At 39.5% G+C, this 15,577-nt stretch overlaps 1 protein-coding gene across 9 annotated transcripts in view; it reads left to right on the top strand.

The window, feature by feature from the left end:
* The window catches only part of PKIB (cAMP-dependent protein kinase inhibitor beta), a 142,761-nt gene that overhangs the window by 26,417 nt on the left and 100,767 nt on the right, over positions 1–15,577 (top strand). For 3 of the 9 annotated variants that reach the window (XM_027602616.1, XM_027602623.1, XM_027602622.1), the window contains exon 1: positions 13,670–13,788. The exons of 1 other annotated variant lie outside the window; for it this stretch is intronic. In XM_027602616.1, the coding sequence (XP_027458417.1) occupies positions 13,784–13,788 (5 nt within the window). In that variant the 5' untranslated portion in view covers positions 13,670–13,783. Of the gene's footprint in view, positions 1–13,387; positions 13,789–15,577 lie in introns of those variants that run through there. 5 more of the 9 variants (XM_027602626.1, XM_027602617.1, XM_027602628.1 and 2 more) reach the window with 4 other exon arrangements.

Genomic DNA, 15,577 nt, shown 5'->3' with positions numbered 1-15,577 from the left:
CCCCAGCTGCATGGTTCCTTTAGAATTGATTCTTCCCTTCATGGGCATATCTATCACAAGCTTTACTTTAAGAAAAAAACCAAAAACACAAAAAGCAAAGAACAAAACATGTAGATCTCAGCCATATGAGCAGGTTATGGTTTATCTAAGTTATCCCTAACTTTAGAGATAACTAAAGTGGGTGGGAAATCCACATGCTCCCCTTTCTCCTTGTTAAATAATTGTATAGTTAGGAAGGTCTTTCATCTAATTTCTATTTCTCAACACACACACATACCACCCTCCACCACCACCCCGCCACATACACACACATACCACAACCACCCACCACCCTGCCATGCACACACACACACATACCGCCACCCCCCACCCTGCCACGCACACACACACACCACCACCCGCCACCCTGCCACGCACACACACACACCACCACCCGCCACCCTGCCACGGACACACACATACCACAACCACCCGCCACCCTGCCATGCACACACACATACCACCACCCCTACCCTGCCACGGACACACACATACCACAACCACCCGCCACACTGCCACGTACACACACACACCACCACCACCTACCATCCTGCCACGTACACACACATACCACCACCCGCCACCCTGCCACATACACACACATACCACCATCTGCCACCCTGCCACGTACACACACATTGCCAGGGTAGAAAAACTTTTAATGACTATATGCTTTTCCTCTGAATAACTGAACGACTACTGGAAATTAATGCTTTGCTTTGCTCTTTTTCAATAGACTGATTTCTACTGCTACCTTTACTAGAAATGAAAAATATCCATTTACTATCCTTTGTAAAATAACTTCTCATAGATCTGAACTTATTCAAATTTAATTTTCAAGATAGTATTTGAAACCCAAGTCAAGAACGCAGTATTCTTTTTCTGGTCTTAATACCAACATTGTCAGAGAATAAGCCTATACAAATGTACATGAAAACTATTAGTTCTCAAAGTGTCTTCATCTAAGGAACACTATTTATATTGAGCAAAAAGCACTCTATTTACATAATACCAGTTGTTTCGTGGATACCTAACTAGAGGGTTTTGACCAGGTAAATATGACTTTATCAAACATTAGGAAGTCAAAGTTTTTCATTTTTAAAAAATTAAACCAGATCTTTGTTCTTACCAGTTTCCTTTATTCAGGATTTAGCCCATAGAATTTAGACTTTTTTGTGTATATTAGACTTTATTCAACAGTTAGAATGACATGGAACCAAATATAGCCATAGCCATCTTTCATTTACTGTAGAAATATAACTCTTCAGATAAAAGTCTGGTTCAAAAAATTGATCATCTGTATAGAAGGTTTTAAAAAGCAAAATGAACTATGTGGTTATTAATATCCTCAACTGAGATTCTATACATGGGATTGCAAATGCTAACTGGTTATATATTCTGTTTTGCTTCCCTTTTTTGACTTAATTTCCAGGAAGTGGAGAGCCAAATTTAATGTTTAATCTCAGTAAACACAGGCCAGGTGGTTGATATATTTATTTCATTCCTTTATACAGTTTTAAAAATAAATCTAGTTTAACAGTTTTATTTCATATAGCGGTATTTTCCTTTATTTTTTTAAAAGATGTATTTATTTATTTGAGACAGGGAGTGCATGCACATGGGGGAGGAGGAAGAGGGCCAAGGGGAGAGAGTCTTCAAGAGACTCCCTGCTGAGCATGGAGCTTGATACCAGGACCCTGAGATCACTACCTAAGAGGAAACCCAGAGTGGGAGCCCTAACCTACTGAGCCACCCAGGTGCCCCATAGTGGTATTTTATAATAATAAGTTCTTTTTGGAAGTTGGCAGGGTCAGTTATATAGAGGATAATTAACAAGTTCTGCAATTTTTTATTGAAGATTACTTCCCTTTAAATAACAGGAGGTGGTCTAAAATAGGAGAACTAAATAACCTCTAGTATACTTTCTTGATCTAAATTTCTATTATTATGATTGGGTTTTTCAACAACTATATCCAACCTTTCTATCAGAACAATGAAAATTGGTTTTTATTTTAAATTAGGGGCTTGAGTAAATTCTGGAAAATTCTAATCATTAAAAGAATCATGAAGGATTTGCATTTTTAATATTGTATAGTCATATGCAGTGTCTTATAGTTAAGAATCAAGAGATCTGGGACATATTTTCAGGAAGGAAAGATCCTTGCTTTCTTGAATGATTTTCTACAACACCTCACTCATGCACCTAAACCTTTGCCTGTAAGTTGCAATTGTCATTACAGAAATTGAATTCAACACCAAGATTATTGTACAATGGTGAGAGGCATGGCCTTTCTTAGAGTAAGAAAAATATACTTTATCTAGAGTAAAACCCTGGGTTTAGCCACTGAGTTAGGGATGTAAGGCGATGTACACCAGTGCTTCTCAAATTTAATGTGAGTACAAATCAGTTGGGGGGGTCTTATTAAATGCATACTGTGACTCATTAGGTCTGGGGTGACATCTGAGATCCTATGTTTCTAACAAGCTCATTGCTGATATGAATTCTACTGGTCTGGGGATCTTGCATAACAATGACTTACATAACTCTGGTATTTAGGGTCAGTTAAGGTTAATATTTTTGATTTGAAATCTAAGAATGTTTGGAGGTCACTTTCCGTCATGAACTTTCACAGACTATAAATATCATTGATGGTAAAGGTGTGTGCTGCCAAACTAACATATTCAGCCATAAATTGTCCCTTTACTGTTCATTGGAATGAAATTAAATCTTCTAACACATTAGGTCAAATGTGTCTATAGATCTGCACACATGGGTTTTGGGGTAGATACAGAATACTTCCATGTATTTGTGCTATTTAATTTTCTTTATTTTGAATGCCTGATATGGCTTGATATGAACCAGGAGGAATGATGGGAAAAGAGCTGGATGAGGCAAGTTTAATGCTTTTACTTTTGAAATACGGCAGAAATTTGCATAAGCTGCTTTTATATAACCATCATAGAGATGTTTTGTGGAAAAATGGGGACATTTATTAATAAAGACCCATTAAGTCACTCAGTTAATGTGAAAGCTGAGAATATTATCACCGTTGAAATGAGAAATAATTTTTATTTTTCCCCTTCCTTGAGATATATCATCAATGTTGCTATTAATGGTGACTTTATCAGATGATTTCCAGAGCATGACTTGGAATCAGCTCCCTTGTTGATAATGAATAACTCATAAACAGATAACATTCACAATTGTTAAAGTACTTCAGAGGCAATATAGATAGAATTTCAATATAATCCTAGTTAAGACTGTCTTTGTTTCAATATAATGTAGAAAAACCTTTCTTAATTTTAGAGAGGAGTGTCAACATCCATTACCATTTTATATGAAAACGTAGGCATAAAAAGTTAAGGCCAGAGAAGTTGTTACAAATAGAGCTGAGAACAGAACTGTCCTCTTAGAATCGTGTCCTTCACTGAATTCTCCAGATAGATTTTTCTCTGAGCAACAACATGTAAGTGAATAGAATTTCTCCTTTCTCTTTAATATTTATTTCATTCACTCTAAAACATTTATAAAAAGTCTATTTTGTGCAGTGAACTATTACTAAGTGTTTTATGGAAAGGATTTATACGAAAAAACAAAGAAAACACTAAAACTAAAAAGCAAAAACAAATTACTATATGGACTTCTGCTTCTAGTGAAGATGGGGTAATAGAGGCCAGATTTACCCTCCTGTCTGAAACAATTATAAAAGCAGATAAAACAATGTTTGCAGATATTGAACATCAGACAGCACAGGATAGTGATTCCTGAGAAAGAGGAAGCAAATGAAGTAAGTGCTATGATTGCTTCAGCTCAGTGTCTGAAGAGGATTTCCTAGTAATAGTTCAGGGAGGGGGAACCCAGGCTAAATCTGGTCTTATCTCAGAGTCGAAGGGATGAAAGTGGTCATCTGGGGGGACAGGCATTGTTAGAGGTTGCAGGGCAGAGTCCCTGCCCAGAGAGAACTTCACAGACCAATAACTCCTGAAATCTCCAGAAGATACCCCAAGTCTTCAGTTGAGTACAAATCAGTTTATGCATGTAAGGAAACAAGAACCACATGAAGAAACATAAAGACCAATCACCAAAGTTCAAACAGAGCTGAGAGTATTCATGTTCTTACACAGAATTTTAGTCAGAATTCAGAACACATTAGATGGAGTACTCAAAAAAGTTATTACCTCAGTAGTGGAGCAAAATTAGCCTTAAACTAAAGAGATCTCTCTAATCCTACCTCATAAAATTTAATGGAGAGCCTCAAAAGGATAAACTCCTTCCAAGTAACTTAACTATGGCCAAGAACAAAATTCAAGAATTCTAATAGGAATGCAAAACTATCCATCACCCACCTGACAAGGCAAAAATCACAATGTCTGGCATCTAATAAGAAATTATGACACATGTAAAGAAGCAGAGAAATATGACCTAAAATGAAGAGAAAAAGCCATCAATAGAAACAATCCAAAATTGACATAGACTATGGAATTAGTAGGTGATGACATTATAGAAGTTATTGTAGCTATATCCGATGTAGAGGAGAGATGGAGCACAGTAAGTAGAGGCACAGAAGATATGTAACAGACCTGGATCAAACTTCTAGAGATGTAAAATACAATGTTTGAGATTAGATGGACACTTGTATAAAATTCACAGTAGAGTCAACCTGCAGAATAAAACAAATCAGTGAACTTGAAGATAGCAAAAGGACTCTTCAAAATAAAACACAGAGAGGAAAAAGACCAAAAACAAATGAACAGAGTAACTGTGGTCTGTGGCAAAACTTGAACTAGCTTAAGCTTATGTGTTAATTGAAATCCTCAAGAGGCAGGGGGTAGGGGGTGTGGGCAGAAAGATTATTTGAAGAAATTATTGAAACGTTTCCAACCCAAGACATGCAATGGACCTCAAGTGCATGAAACATGGAGAAACCTACACCAAAGAGCTCATAATAAAATAGCTTAAAACCACTGGCAAAGAGAAAATCTTAAAAACAGAATAAAAACATATTTTGTACGTAGGACAAAGTATAACAACTTTTAAAAAGTATTGGGAAAAAGAACATGTCGACCAATATAGAATTCTATATCAAAATTTTCCTTATTACTTAAGAAAAGGAATCTTCATTAAATAGCTTAGAATCAGGAAAGTATGGGCCTTATCTGATAAGTCCTCAAGGTGATTGATTGTAGTCACTCCTTATTCCTTCCAAACCTTTCCCCCCACCCCTCTTTTTAATCAATACAAGGTTGGAGAAAAGATTTATCTTACGCATTTCTATTAATTAGTAATGCTAAAGTCTCATTTGTAAAGGAAGATGTCCCCTCATAGGTATCAGAGCGGTGCTTAAACTCTAACCTTTGGATATCAAGTATTTGTTCTCAGATATTACTATTTCTCTAGAGTTCTCTTCTGCAATGTCAGTACTCTGCTCTACTCCTTCACTGTTGATCTCAAAGAGTGTTGCACAAAAAGCTACTGAGTGGGACAGTATGTTTATAAACCCACTCATGGCTCACAGGAGAACTTAAACAGTTGGGAAGGAGAAGATGAAAAAGATGCAGAAAGGGGACAGGCTTTACTTACTTAAATTTTTGTCTAGGGCTACAACTAATAAGGAGAATCATGGATAAAATGCATCTAATCCAAGAAACCCAGACAAACGTTACTGCTAAAGATTATATTTCAATTGTTAAGATACTTTAAATTAAGGCATACAATTTTTTGTTGGTATTTGCTCTACTGACAGTAACTCTTTTGGGTTCCTGGACCCAATTCCAGTGTGGTGAGGGGGTCTCCCACCACAACACCAAGCAATTCTCAGACACCAGTAGGGTGTCCAAGAATTCAACACAATTTTGACACTGTCTACCTGAAGATAGCATCAGATTCCACGGGATAAGGGCTCTGTCCTACAAGATTATTCTCCACCCCCAATTTGTTACAAGATTTCCTTCTCCTTGGGTGCCCGCAGTTCTTGGTCATGCCACTCTGAAGAATGAAGAGGTGGACCAGACAGAGTGGTGGACAGCAAAGCAAGGTTTTATTGAGCAATAATAAAATATATTGAAAAAAAAAAAAAGGGAGGGGACCCAAGAGGGTTGCCACTGGAGTTTCTAAGTCTGGGGTTTTTTATGGGCTAGTTGGTGGGCTGTTTTAATCCGATTAACCCTTCCATCCAATCAGGTTTTTATCATCTATCATGTGGGAAGGGGTGGAAGGCTCCTTCCAGGGTGATGTAAAATCCTTTTAAGGGTGGTTTCCTCTTAGAGTGGGGTACCACCCTTGTCCCTGTCTGCCTTTCTTCCAACTATCCTTCTTCAGCTTCAGACCCTGGTTGCAAACCCCAGGCTGATACCTATACTTCTGACCTACCAGCTATGGATTGGAGGTTCCAGTGACCTCCTCCCTAGGTTCTTTTAATTTGCCAGAGTGACTCACAGAACTCAGGGAAACACATTTACCAGTTTATTAAGGATATGAAAAAGGATGTGAGTCAACAGCCAGATGAAGAGATACATAGGATGAAGTATGGGGAAAGGGTGAGGAGCATCTATGACCTCACCAGGTGCCTCCATGTGTTCACCCACGTGGAAGTTCTCCCAACCCTGTACTTTAGGGGTTTTATGGAGGCTACATTGCACAGTCATGATTGACTAAGTCATTGGCATTGGCTGATTCAACCTCCAGCTCCTCTCCCATCCCCAGAAGTCTGGGGCTGGGACTGAAGGTTCCAAACCTCTAATCGCATGGTTGGTTCTTCTAGAAATCAGTTCCCTGTCCCTAGGTCACCTAAAGAGCTTTCCAAAAGTGATCTCTTTAACATAACAAAAGATACCTTTATCATACTTAGCACAGGAAGTTCCAAAGGTTTTAGGAACTGTGAGCCAGAAACCATGGAAGGAAACCAAATACAAATGAGAAATATATTTTGGTCACCATTCATCTGAATGACCAAAATATATTATTTCTTATAAATCACAATATTGCATTTGCCTTAGATTTATGGGCTAATGTTAATTTTTACAGCTTTTCTAACTCTGTATTGCGTAAAGAAAATTAAAAAAAAAAAAAGAGGGCTGCAATTGAGTTGTTTAAATTCTCAGTTTTCAAGGAAATTTTTAAGAGGGTAGCATTCAAATCCAATGCCCCAGGAACATCTCAGAGGCCTCCCTTTTTAGGAGGCCCCACCCATCCTAACTTCCATCAGTGACACTTAAGTTATGTTACCATTTGCCCCAAATCAAAAAAGACCCAAATCATTTTATAAGATAACTTAGATTGAATATAGTTATCTATAGTTATTGAGTAATTCAGGGCCATAATAAATAATATTTACTATGAATAATATAATAGGTATCATGCAAATGTTATTGGACTTCTGATAAAATGTGTAATAAGAGAAAATTCTAGAGGGCCTGGCTGGCTCAGTTGGTACAACATGTGACTGTCTATTTCAGAGTCATGAGTTCAAGTCCCACATTGGGTGTAGCGCTTACTTAAAAAAAAGAGAGAGACAGAGACAAAGAAAATTCTAGAGATGCTGAGATCCCCCGTGTTAGAAGTTATTAATTAATTTTTGAAATATGATGATCATCTATTCTTAAAGCTCTCATCTCTGATTTTATGAATGTACACAGAAGCAATTCAAATAAAAGTCTATTAAAATGTTTTAACTATTTCTAAAACATGTTGTTAAAAATAAGACTGATTTGGCCAAATAAACTACCACATATTGGGGAAATGTCATCATATTGAAAAGAGGAAGAATGGTTGGTGTTTTTAATGTGTGCTTGTGTGTGTGTATAAAATCATGGTTGAGTAGAAAGGTTTTGATTGATTTACTTATATATTTACATAAAAATATTTATGGAATGCCAACTCTGGGCCAAGAACTTTGTTGATGCTGTACCAGTGTATGGCTCCATGGTTAGCAATTTTATTTTTATTAGTCCTAAAACATTGTCTTGTTTAGTGGATGAAGTTGGAAAATACTATTACAGAATATAAGAACTTTCTGCTAAGAAACTTGCAGTATAATTAGAAGACTTAATACACATGAAACTTAAGAAAAATACTATTTTTCTTTTAATTTAAAATTGCTATACTCCCCAGACACATAGCATATGTTTGCACAAATGATCAGAGATGGAAAAAATTCATCAATAGGTCTCCATAAGTAGATTATTTGTGAACAGGAATCTGAAGAAATTAAATGACATTGTCTAAGAGTAGAAGGTGGTGAAAATAAGCATATTCCCTGCACCAGTTATGAGTCCTGGAACACAAAAGTCAGTCACAGGGACTGGTAAGTTGACTAGCTTATCTGGAAAAAGGATCTGTGTTGGGAAATGATAAGAATTGAAGTGAGATGGAGATGGGTCCATTCAGTGTTCTAAATGTTGGGTGGAGGAGTTTGGAATGAATAAGAAAGCCAATTCAGACTTTTATAGAATTTTAGAGCAGAACAATCATTTGATCATATACCTTCCATGTCCCTTCAGAGAAAACTGACGTTAGTGAGAGTACACACTATTAGTGACATTGCTACTTGGGATCAGAATCCAAGATTTCCTGTTTTCAGTGTTTGTTTGTTTTCATATACCTTGTTACACTGTGAAATGATGCTCCTTTGACTAGAAGCAAGAGAAACATATAACTATAATGATCATTGGGAATACTTTGTTAGGAAATTTCTACTCTAAATACTAAAATGAAAGCACTCTCTTCCTCTTCCCTCTGCCTTACTCTATAGCCTCAGATAGATGGATTACCAGCCCTTGATGCATGTGGGTCTGTGATATCATTTCTTCCACACAATAGGAGCAGAGTCACCACTGGGCAGTTCAGGCTCCACTCCCTTCTGCCAAGGTCACTATGTCATCCAAGCTCTGTCTCAGGGCAACTTCTTTCAAGGTCAACCAAAGATGGATGCTCCTCTAACCTGCTGCGAATCTCGGCCCAGTTATGTTGATGCCCTCCTGCCACAACTTGGGATCCTCTCACTGTTTTCACCCAGAATATAATGGGTGGAAGCTTTGATGGAATTTATGGCTCCTGTTCTATTTTAAGCAGAAGAGTGTGACTCCTTTTAAGGGGAGTCCATTTGATTTTGACAGCTACTCAACCATTTTTCGGAGTGCCTGTCAGCTGGAGGAGGAGGATGCGGTAGCACAGTTAGAATCAGTTTCAACATTTCTTTCTTCCTTCTCTAGGAATTTTTTAAGATTGTTCTTTATAAGTCATGGTTTGGGACGCTAGCTCAGCCTCTGCTACAGATTCACAAGATCACTCTTCCAGTCCTTCTAAATCTTATATTTTCAGGGAGGGATGAAATGCAGTCATCCTGTAGGCTCTCCTTAGTACCAGGGGACCATATATGTCCTCCAGAATGGAAGACGGCTGAAGAGGAGGAGTGGAAGGTACCATTTGCTCAATTCTCTATAACCAGTCGGGATACTGAACCAAGTACATGACTTCTCTCCTCAGTGCATTTTGTTCCGAAGGATAGATAGCCACTCCTAGGGATGTAAAGTCTCTCTAGACAGTTTTAATCTTCTGGTTCATATGTATTAAATTTCATGGTTGGAAAGCTTTAGAAATATTGATAAACTTCATATTATTATAGTTACCTTGGTTTTCCAAATAGACCTGAAAAACTATCAGCTCCCAGTGTCATTCAGACTGGCTATTCCTGTGGCCTCAGCCAACCTCACTGTGTGGACTGGTTGCCAGTCTCCGAAAAGATATGTTTAAGTCCTAACCCCAGTACTTGTGAATGTAACCTTATTTGGAAAAAGGGTCTTTGAAGATGTAATTAAGATCAGGAGCTCCAGATGTGATCATCCAGGTTTAACCAGGTGGATCCTAAATCTGATACAGACAGCAGAGAAGAAACACAGAGAATATGCGAAGGTGGAGGCAGAGATTGGAGTTATGCAGCTACATGCCAAGGAACACCAATGGTGACCTATAGCCATCAAAAGCTAAGGAGGCAAAAAAGGATTCTCCCCTAGAGCCTTCAGAGGGAGCATTGTCCTGCCAACACCTTGATTTTGATCTTTGGCTTCCAGACCGTGAGAAAATAAAATTCTGCTGATTCAAGTCACCAAGTTTGTGGAGGTGTGTTACAGCAGCCCTAGGAAATGAGCACACTAGCTGATGGCAACATAAAGCAGGCTGGTAGGGACTGCTGTGTGCCTTTCCTGCCCAGGTCTCAGCTAGCCTGGCCCTGAAGACAGCAAAACCTGAAGTCATCTGAAACCTTGAAGCCCCACCTCTTCCTCCACCATTCTTGGTTTCCCCTCAAAATACAATCTCCTGATTTAGTCTCTCCCATACTTTAATCTTCAGTGGGATTGCACTGTTTCTTGCTTCACCACACTTCCACTTCTCCACTTCCTACAAACAGGACTGGCTATATAATTTGAGGGAACCGTTGAAAATGGAAATGGGGTCATTTTAAAATTAAGAATTTCAAGACAAGAACAGAAGAGCCAAGCATGGGGCCTTCTTCAAAGTAGAGCCCTGTGCTCCTGCACAGGTTGCATACCCATGAGGCCAGCTCTGCCTCCTAAATGTATCCACTCCGACTTGGCAGAGTCTTTGTGCAATACTGATAAACCCCACTACCTTCATAATTATTCACACTATGCTTTATCCATTTTCTTGCTTCATGTGAAAAATCAGCTTTTTTTCTGAGAAAAGTTTCCCATAGACCTTCCCTCAATATAAAATACTCATTATTTTAACTCCCCAGGACCCCAAAGAGAGGCAGCATTGGCATCCTTGTAGCTCCCTACTATTGTTTTGAACAGTGTACCACCTCTTATACCAGCCCTTGATCTGTTTAGCCTCTTGCTCCCTGTATGTGTACCTCCTGCCCCAACTCTGCACTGTCATCCACTCAGTTCCAGATCATTCCACCACATTCATGGGAATCTTTGGTATCTGACTCACTCCTTCTCTATCTCATGGCTTCTTATCACTGTGGGTGGCTGCCGTGTCCATGTGGATGGCCTTTTCAGTACCTTAGTCTCCAATTTCTTGATCTTCATTTGTCAGCTAACCTCACCCACTTTTCTTCCATAAACCATGTCATCACTACTACTAGAACTTTCAAGAAACTTGAAGGCAGGATACTGCCTTGACTACAATTTATTTTTCTCTCTCCTTCATTTGATTTATATCTGTAGTTCCTTGACTTCTTTTTCTCTCCTTATTTATGTCTTCATCTATTCTCCTATGTCATATTACATTAATCTCATAGCTCTGTCCTTCAACTACTCTCTTAGTAATGGCAGCCAAGTTTTCTCCTTGCTTTTTCATCAGATCACTTGGTAAAACCCCAAAGTTGATTAGCCTTTCTGCATTTAGAGTCATATATTTTATTCAAATTCACATAATGGTGTGCTACTACTTCCACCAATTTCTGGACTCAAAAGTATTTCTTCGGGCTTATGATCAGCTTCTCTCCACCATTCCTAGCAGCAGCTACTACAAACCTTTAGGCTGTTTGCCTGATTGCATCATCTCCCTTACTTGCCTCATAGAAATGAGAGACTACCAAAAATCTTCAATCCAGTATAAGTAGACAAAAGCATTCTATAAATAGCATTTTCTTAAGTCATTATTTTGTCTTAATTGAAGGAAATGAGATTACATTTTTTCATTTAAAAACTGCTTTTAAGCACTTGTTTTGACAGGTACTATTTGAGCTACTAAAGATACAGTGTTCATGGAACATAAATTCAAGTGGTTCTAATTATTTCAAGTATATAATTTAAAAGTATATCAATGAGGACTAATCATTTTATCAAATTTAACCGAAAATACAGGTTTTACAAAACAAATTTTATGAGTATAAGGAATACAGATGCAGAATCATAAAAATCCAGTCATGGTAGTGTAACTCACATATCTAAACATTTTAGTATCATTCTCTATTATAGGTTATCTAAAATAATTAAAACTTAGAATAATTTCCCTTAGTAATAATATTTAGAATATATTTGATATACAAATATATTTGATAATGTCAAATAGTAAGTTTTGAAGTTACATTAACAGTATAAATAACTCTGAATCTCTTTAATTAATATTTGTATGACCACACAAGTAACTATGTTTTTAGAAAATAAAACGTACAGGTCAGCTTCTAGAAAAATCACAAGCTTTATTAACAGAGTGTAGGTTTAAAAAAAAGTCAAGCAACCTTTTTTTTTTAAGGTGGGGTAGGGAGAGCAAGAGAGTCTTAAGCAGGCTTCACGCCCATTGTGGAGCCCAAATCCCGGGCTCCACCTGGGTCTCAATCTCACAATCTTGAGATCATAACATGGGTTGAAATCAAGAGTTGGACACTTAACTGACTGAGCCACCCAGGTGCCCCAAAAGTTGATCAACCTTAAAGGCAGAAAGATCTAAGTTCAAAAACTGATTTGCAGTCTTGTTAGCTATTTCACTTCATTCAAACCTTCCTGGGCCTTAGTTTATTAAGTGAAAATGGCAAGCAATGATTATTACTACATTGTGAAGGCAGAAATATATAATTTAAAGGGCCTGATTATAGCACCATTAGTAGATACTTTAAATGAATTATTTCCCTGATTATATTTTCATATCTCACATAGCCTTTGCCTAGAAAGGGAATTTAGAAGTAGTCAGTAGTGAAGTGGCAGGTATCATAGGCCTTGGGTAGGAAGCCAGAGCACAGTACCATATTGGTATTAAGATTTTGAGCACTAAAAATGACTTTCAGGAAAACAGAGGTGATCTCAGGACTTCAGTGAGGACAAACCACCTTCTCAGGAAGCAGAGAACCGTACCTTAGTTTTTTCAGCAGTATTGTCATCCATTTAATATGGCTTTTAAAGGACACAATGAAACCCTAATAATACGGACCTCATTTTCCTTAGTGAGAACCTTTAGATGAAACTGGATATGCATTGTTATCAGTTTTACTTTGTCCAAAAGTGGTCGGCATTGCATGTTGTTTCCCAATCTGTTAAAATAATCTGCTAATAATCACGAAGACCCAAATTCCGGGTGCAGATAAGAAAACTACGCACATTCCTACCTTCTCCAAACAGCCGCGATTAGATCAAAAGGCAACCTTACGACACTTGGAGCACAAACCCTCCGGGCGTGCACAGATGGGTCAACCGACAAGTTGTAGCGTCTGGGAAGAGAGAGAGAAGCGAAATTCCCGCACTTATATCAAGCGAATTCTTAGAAACTGAACAGTCACCCAGGGGAACTGAGAGTGGCAGGCGGGGAGGACATCGGTGCCGTGACGATCCCCGACGATTAGTTGTCTGTTAACGTGCACGCAGGAAAGCCATTAAGGAAGAGCCTCCGTCGCGCTAGCCCTCGAGCCCCAAGTCGCCCAGGGCTGCACTGCCAAGTGGACAAGGAAGAGAGTGGTGGGGGGCGCGCTCTGCGCTGGGGGCGGGTCCCGGCGGCCGCACCCTCCGCCCCCGAGTCACTGCCACCTCCTGGCTGCGCCCCAGCTCCGCAGCTCAGACGCGGCCGCATCCCAGTGGACTGTAGAGGCGGCAGCGAGCTGGAGCCCGCGTCGCTGTTCTCGGCCACAGGGACGCTGGGCGAGCCGGAGCGCGAAAACACCTGACCCAAGAAGCTCTGCGAGCCGCTGGTACGTACCAGGTGGAGGGGTAGCGGGCGTGAGCGTGGCTGGTGCGAGGAAGGAGGAAAAGGACTTGGGGAGTTGCAGGGGAGACTGAATGAGAGAAGATGTGGTAAGTGCAACTTTCCCATTTGCCTCTCAGTCTGCACAAACACGGGGGAATTCAAAGCAGGTGCCCCGTATGCTAGAGCGACCACATCATTACTATGCAAGCTAAGGTACCTTTAGAGTGGAAAAGGGCGCTTAGGTCAACAGGGGTAACCAAGGAAGTCCGGTCACCTGCTTTTTTGCCGGCTCTGCTCTGAAGGTGTACATTAGTGACCTCCTGTCGTAAGTTGTTGAGCCCTTAGTCTCTCTCGCCCGCAACGCTACGTCGTTTTCCTCGGGCTGCGCGTTCCAAACTCGCGGCCACCCGCTCGGCAGAGACCCGAGCCCTAACCCGCTCTGCCAGCGTCGAGCTCCGTGGCTTTAGCCAACTTGCCTCACTCCACTAGTCTCCGTTCATTCTTTGGCAAAATATGGGACTGATTAGACCGGATGATCCTGAGGGTCCCCTGCAGCTATTGGGATTTCCCCAAGCCTAGGACCCCTGCCCGCGAGGGACCCGAGTGTAAAGTGGTCTAGGGGCTTAGGAGATGGAAGGCGTGGGTCCTCGTTGCTGCTGCTGCAACCCCTTGGGGAAGCACCTGGAAGTGTCTTCTGGGAAAGATGGCCCAGCTGCCGCTGCCGGCTCCCTGCTGAGTGAGGCGGAGACAGACAGGCCAGTCCCAGCTTCGTAGAACTCATCCCAGGAAGCTCAGCGGAACTCGGTTCCTTTGGAAAGCGCTTGGCATGAGTGGGACAAACAGGAAACACACTTAAAAAAAAACCCACAAAAGCCAAAAACAACCCCCGCCCCAACCCAGCAGGTATTATTAGTCAGAGTCTGCAGGACTGGAAAGTGGAGATTCAAGGCAGAAGACCACTTAAACATCCACTTAGAAAATAATCAAAAACTAAAAACAATTAATGGTTTGGATACCGAAAAAGTATTGGATAAGAATTACTATGAGCACTGCATTTCTCTTTGTGTACATGTAGATTCAAAATCCATCTCTCCACTCTTTACAAGATGCCTTTCTTCATATCGACATTGCTACACATTTAAAAAATCCTTCTAGGATTTAGTATTCAGAAAGCTCAGAATTTGGGTTATTAAAATGAGATGTGATGGCCACATAGCTCACAGAAAGTAGTGTAATGGAATAGATAGATTCTGGATCAAGGTTGGTTAGACCAGCATTTTGAAAACCTTTTTTTGTTTCCTGCTAATATGATCCATACTGGTCAATGCCTCTCTGTTGACACTATCTCAAAAGAGTTCATTTTCTACAAAGATATTCTGGAAGATAAAATGATTGAATTTTGAAGCGAAGTATGATTTTTTGGGGGGAGGGAAGTCTTTAGTAATTGATTTTAGTCTTATCCTTACCACATATTTCTGTAGTAAAATATCGAAGGCTAATGGAATGCTTTATGCAGGATATTTAAAAATGTGTCACATTTCATTTGTGTTAAACAAATTTTCTCCTCTTTAGTCAATTTTAAACTAGAAATTTACATATTTAGAAATTTACCCCTTTCAGTGATTTTGAAGGAAAAGTTACCAAGTTGTAAAAAAATCACCATGATTCAATTTTAACATTTTCATCACACCCAAGAGATCCCTCATGTCCATTTATAGTTAATCTCTGTTCTCACACCAGCTTCAGGCAACCACTAATCTCTTTTCAGTCTCTAGATTTGCCTTTTCTGGACATTTCATATAAATGGAGTCATACAATATGAGGTTTTTTGTTTATGGCTTCTTTCACTTAGCATAATGTTTTTGAGATTCATCTAGGTTGTAGCATGTAGCAGTA

This window comes from Zalophus californianus, chromosome 7 (assembly GCF_009762305.2).
Source record: "Zalophus californianus isolate mZalCal1 chromosome 7, mZalCal1.pri.v2, whole genome shotgun sequence".
Taxonomy (NCBI): domain Eukaryota; kingdom Metazoa; phylum Chordata; class Mammalia; order Carnivora; family Otariidae; genus Zalophus; species Zalophus californianus.
The sequence above is the reverse complement of the archived record's forward strand: the minus strand, read 5'-3'. Positions and strand labels throughout refer to the sequence as shown.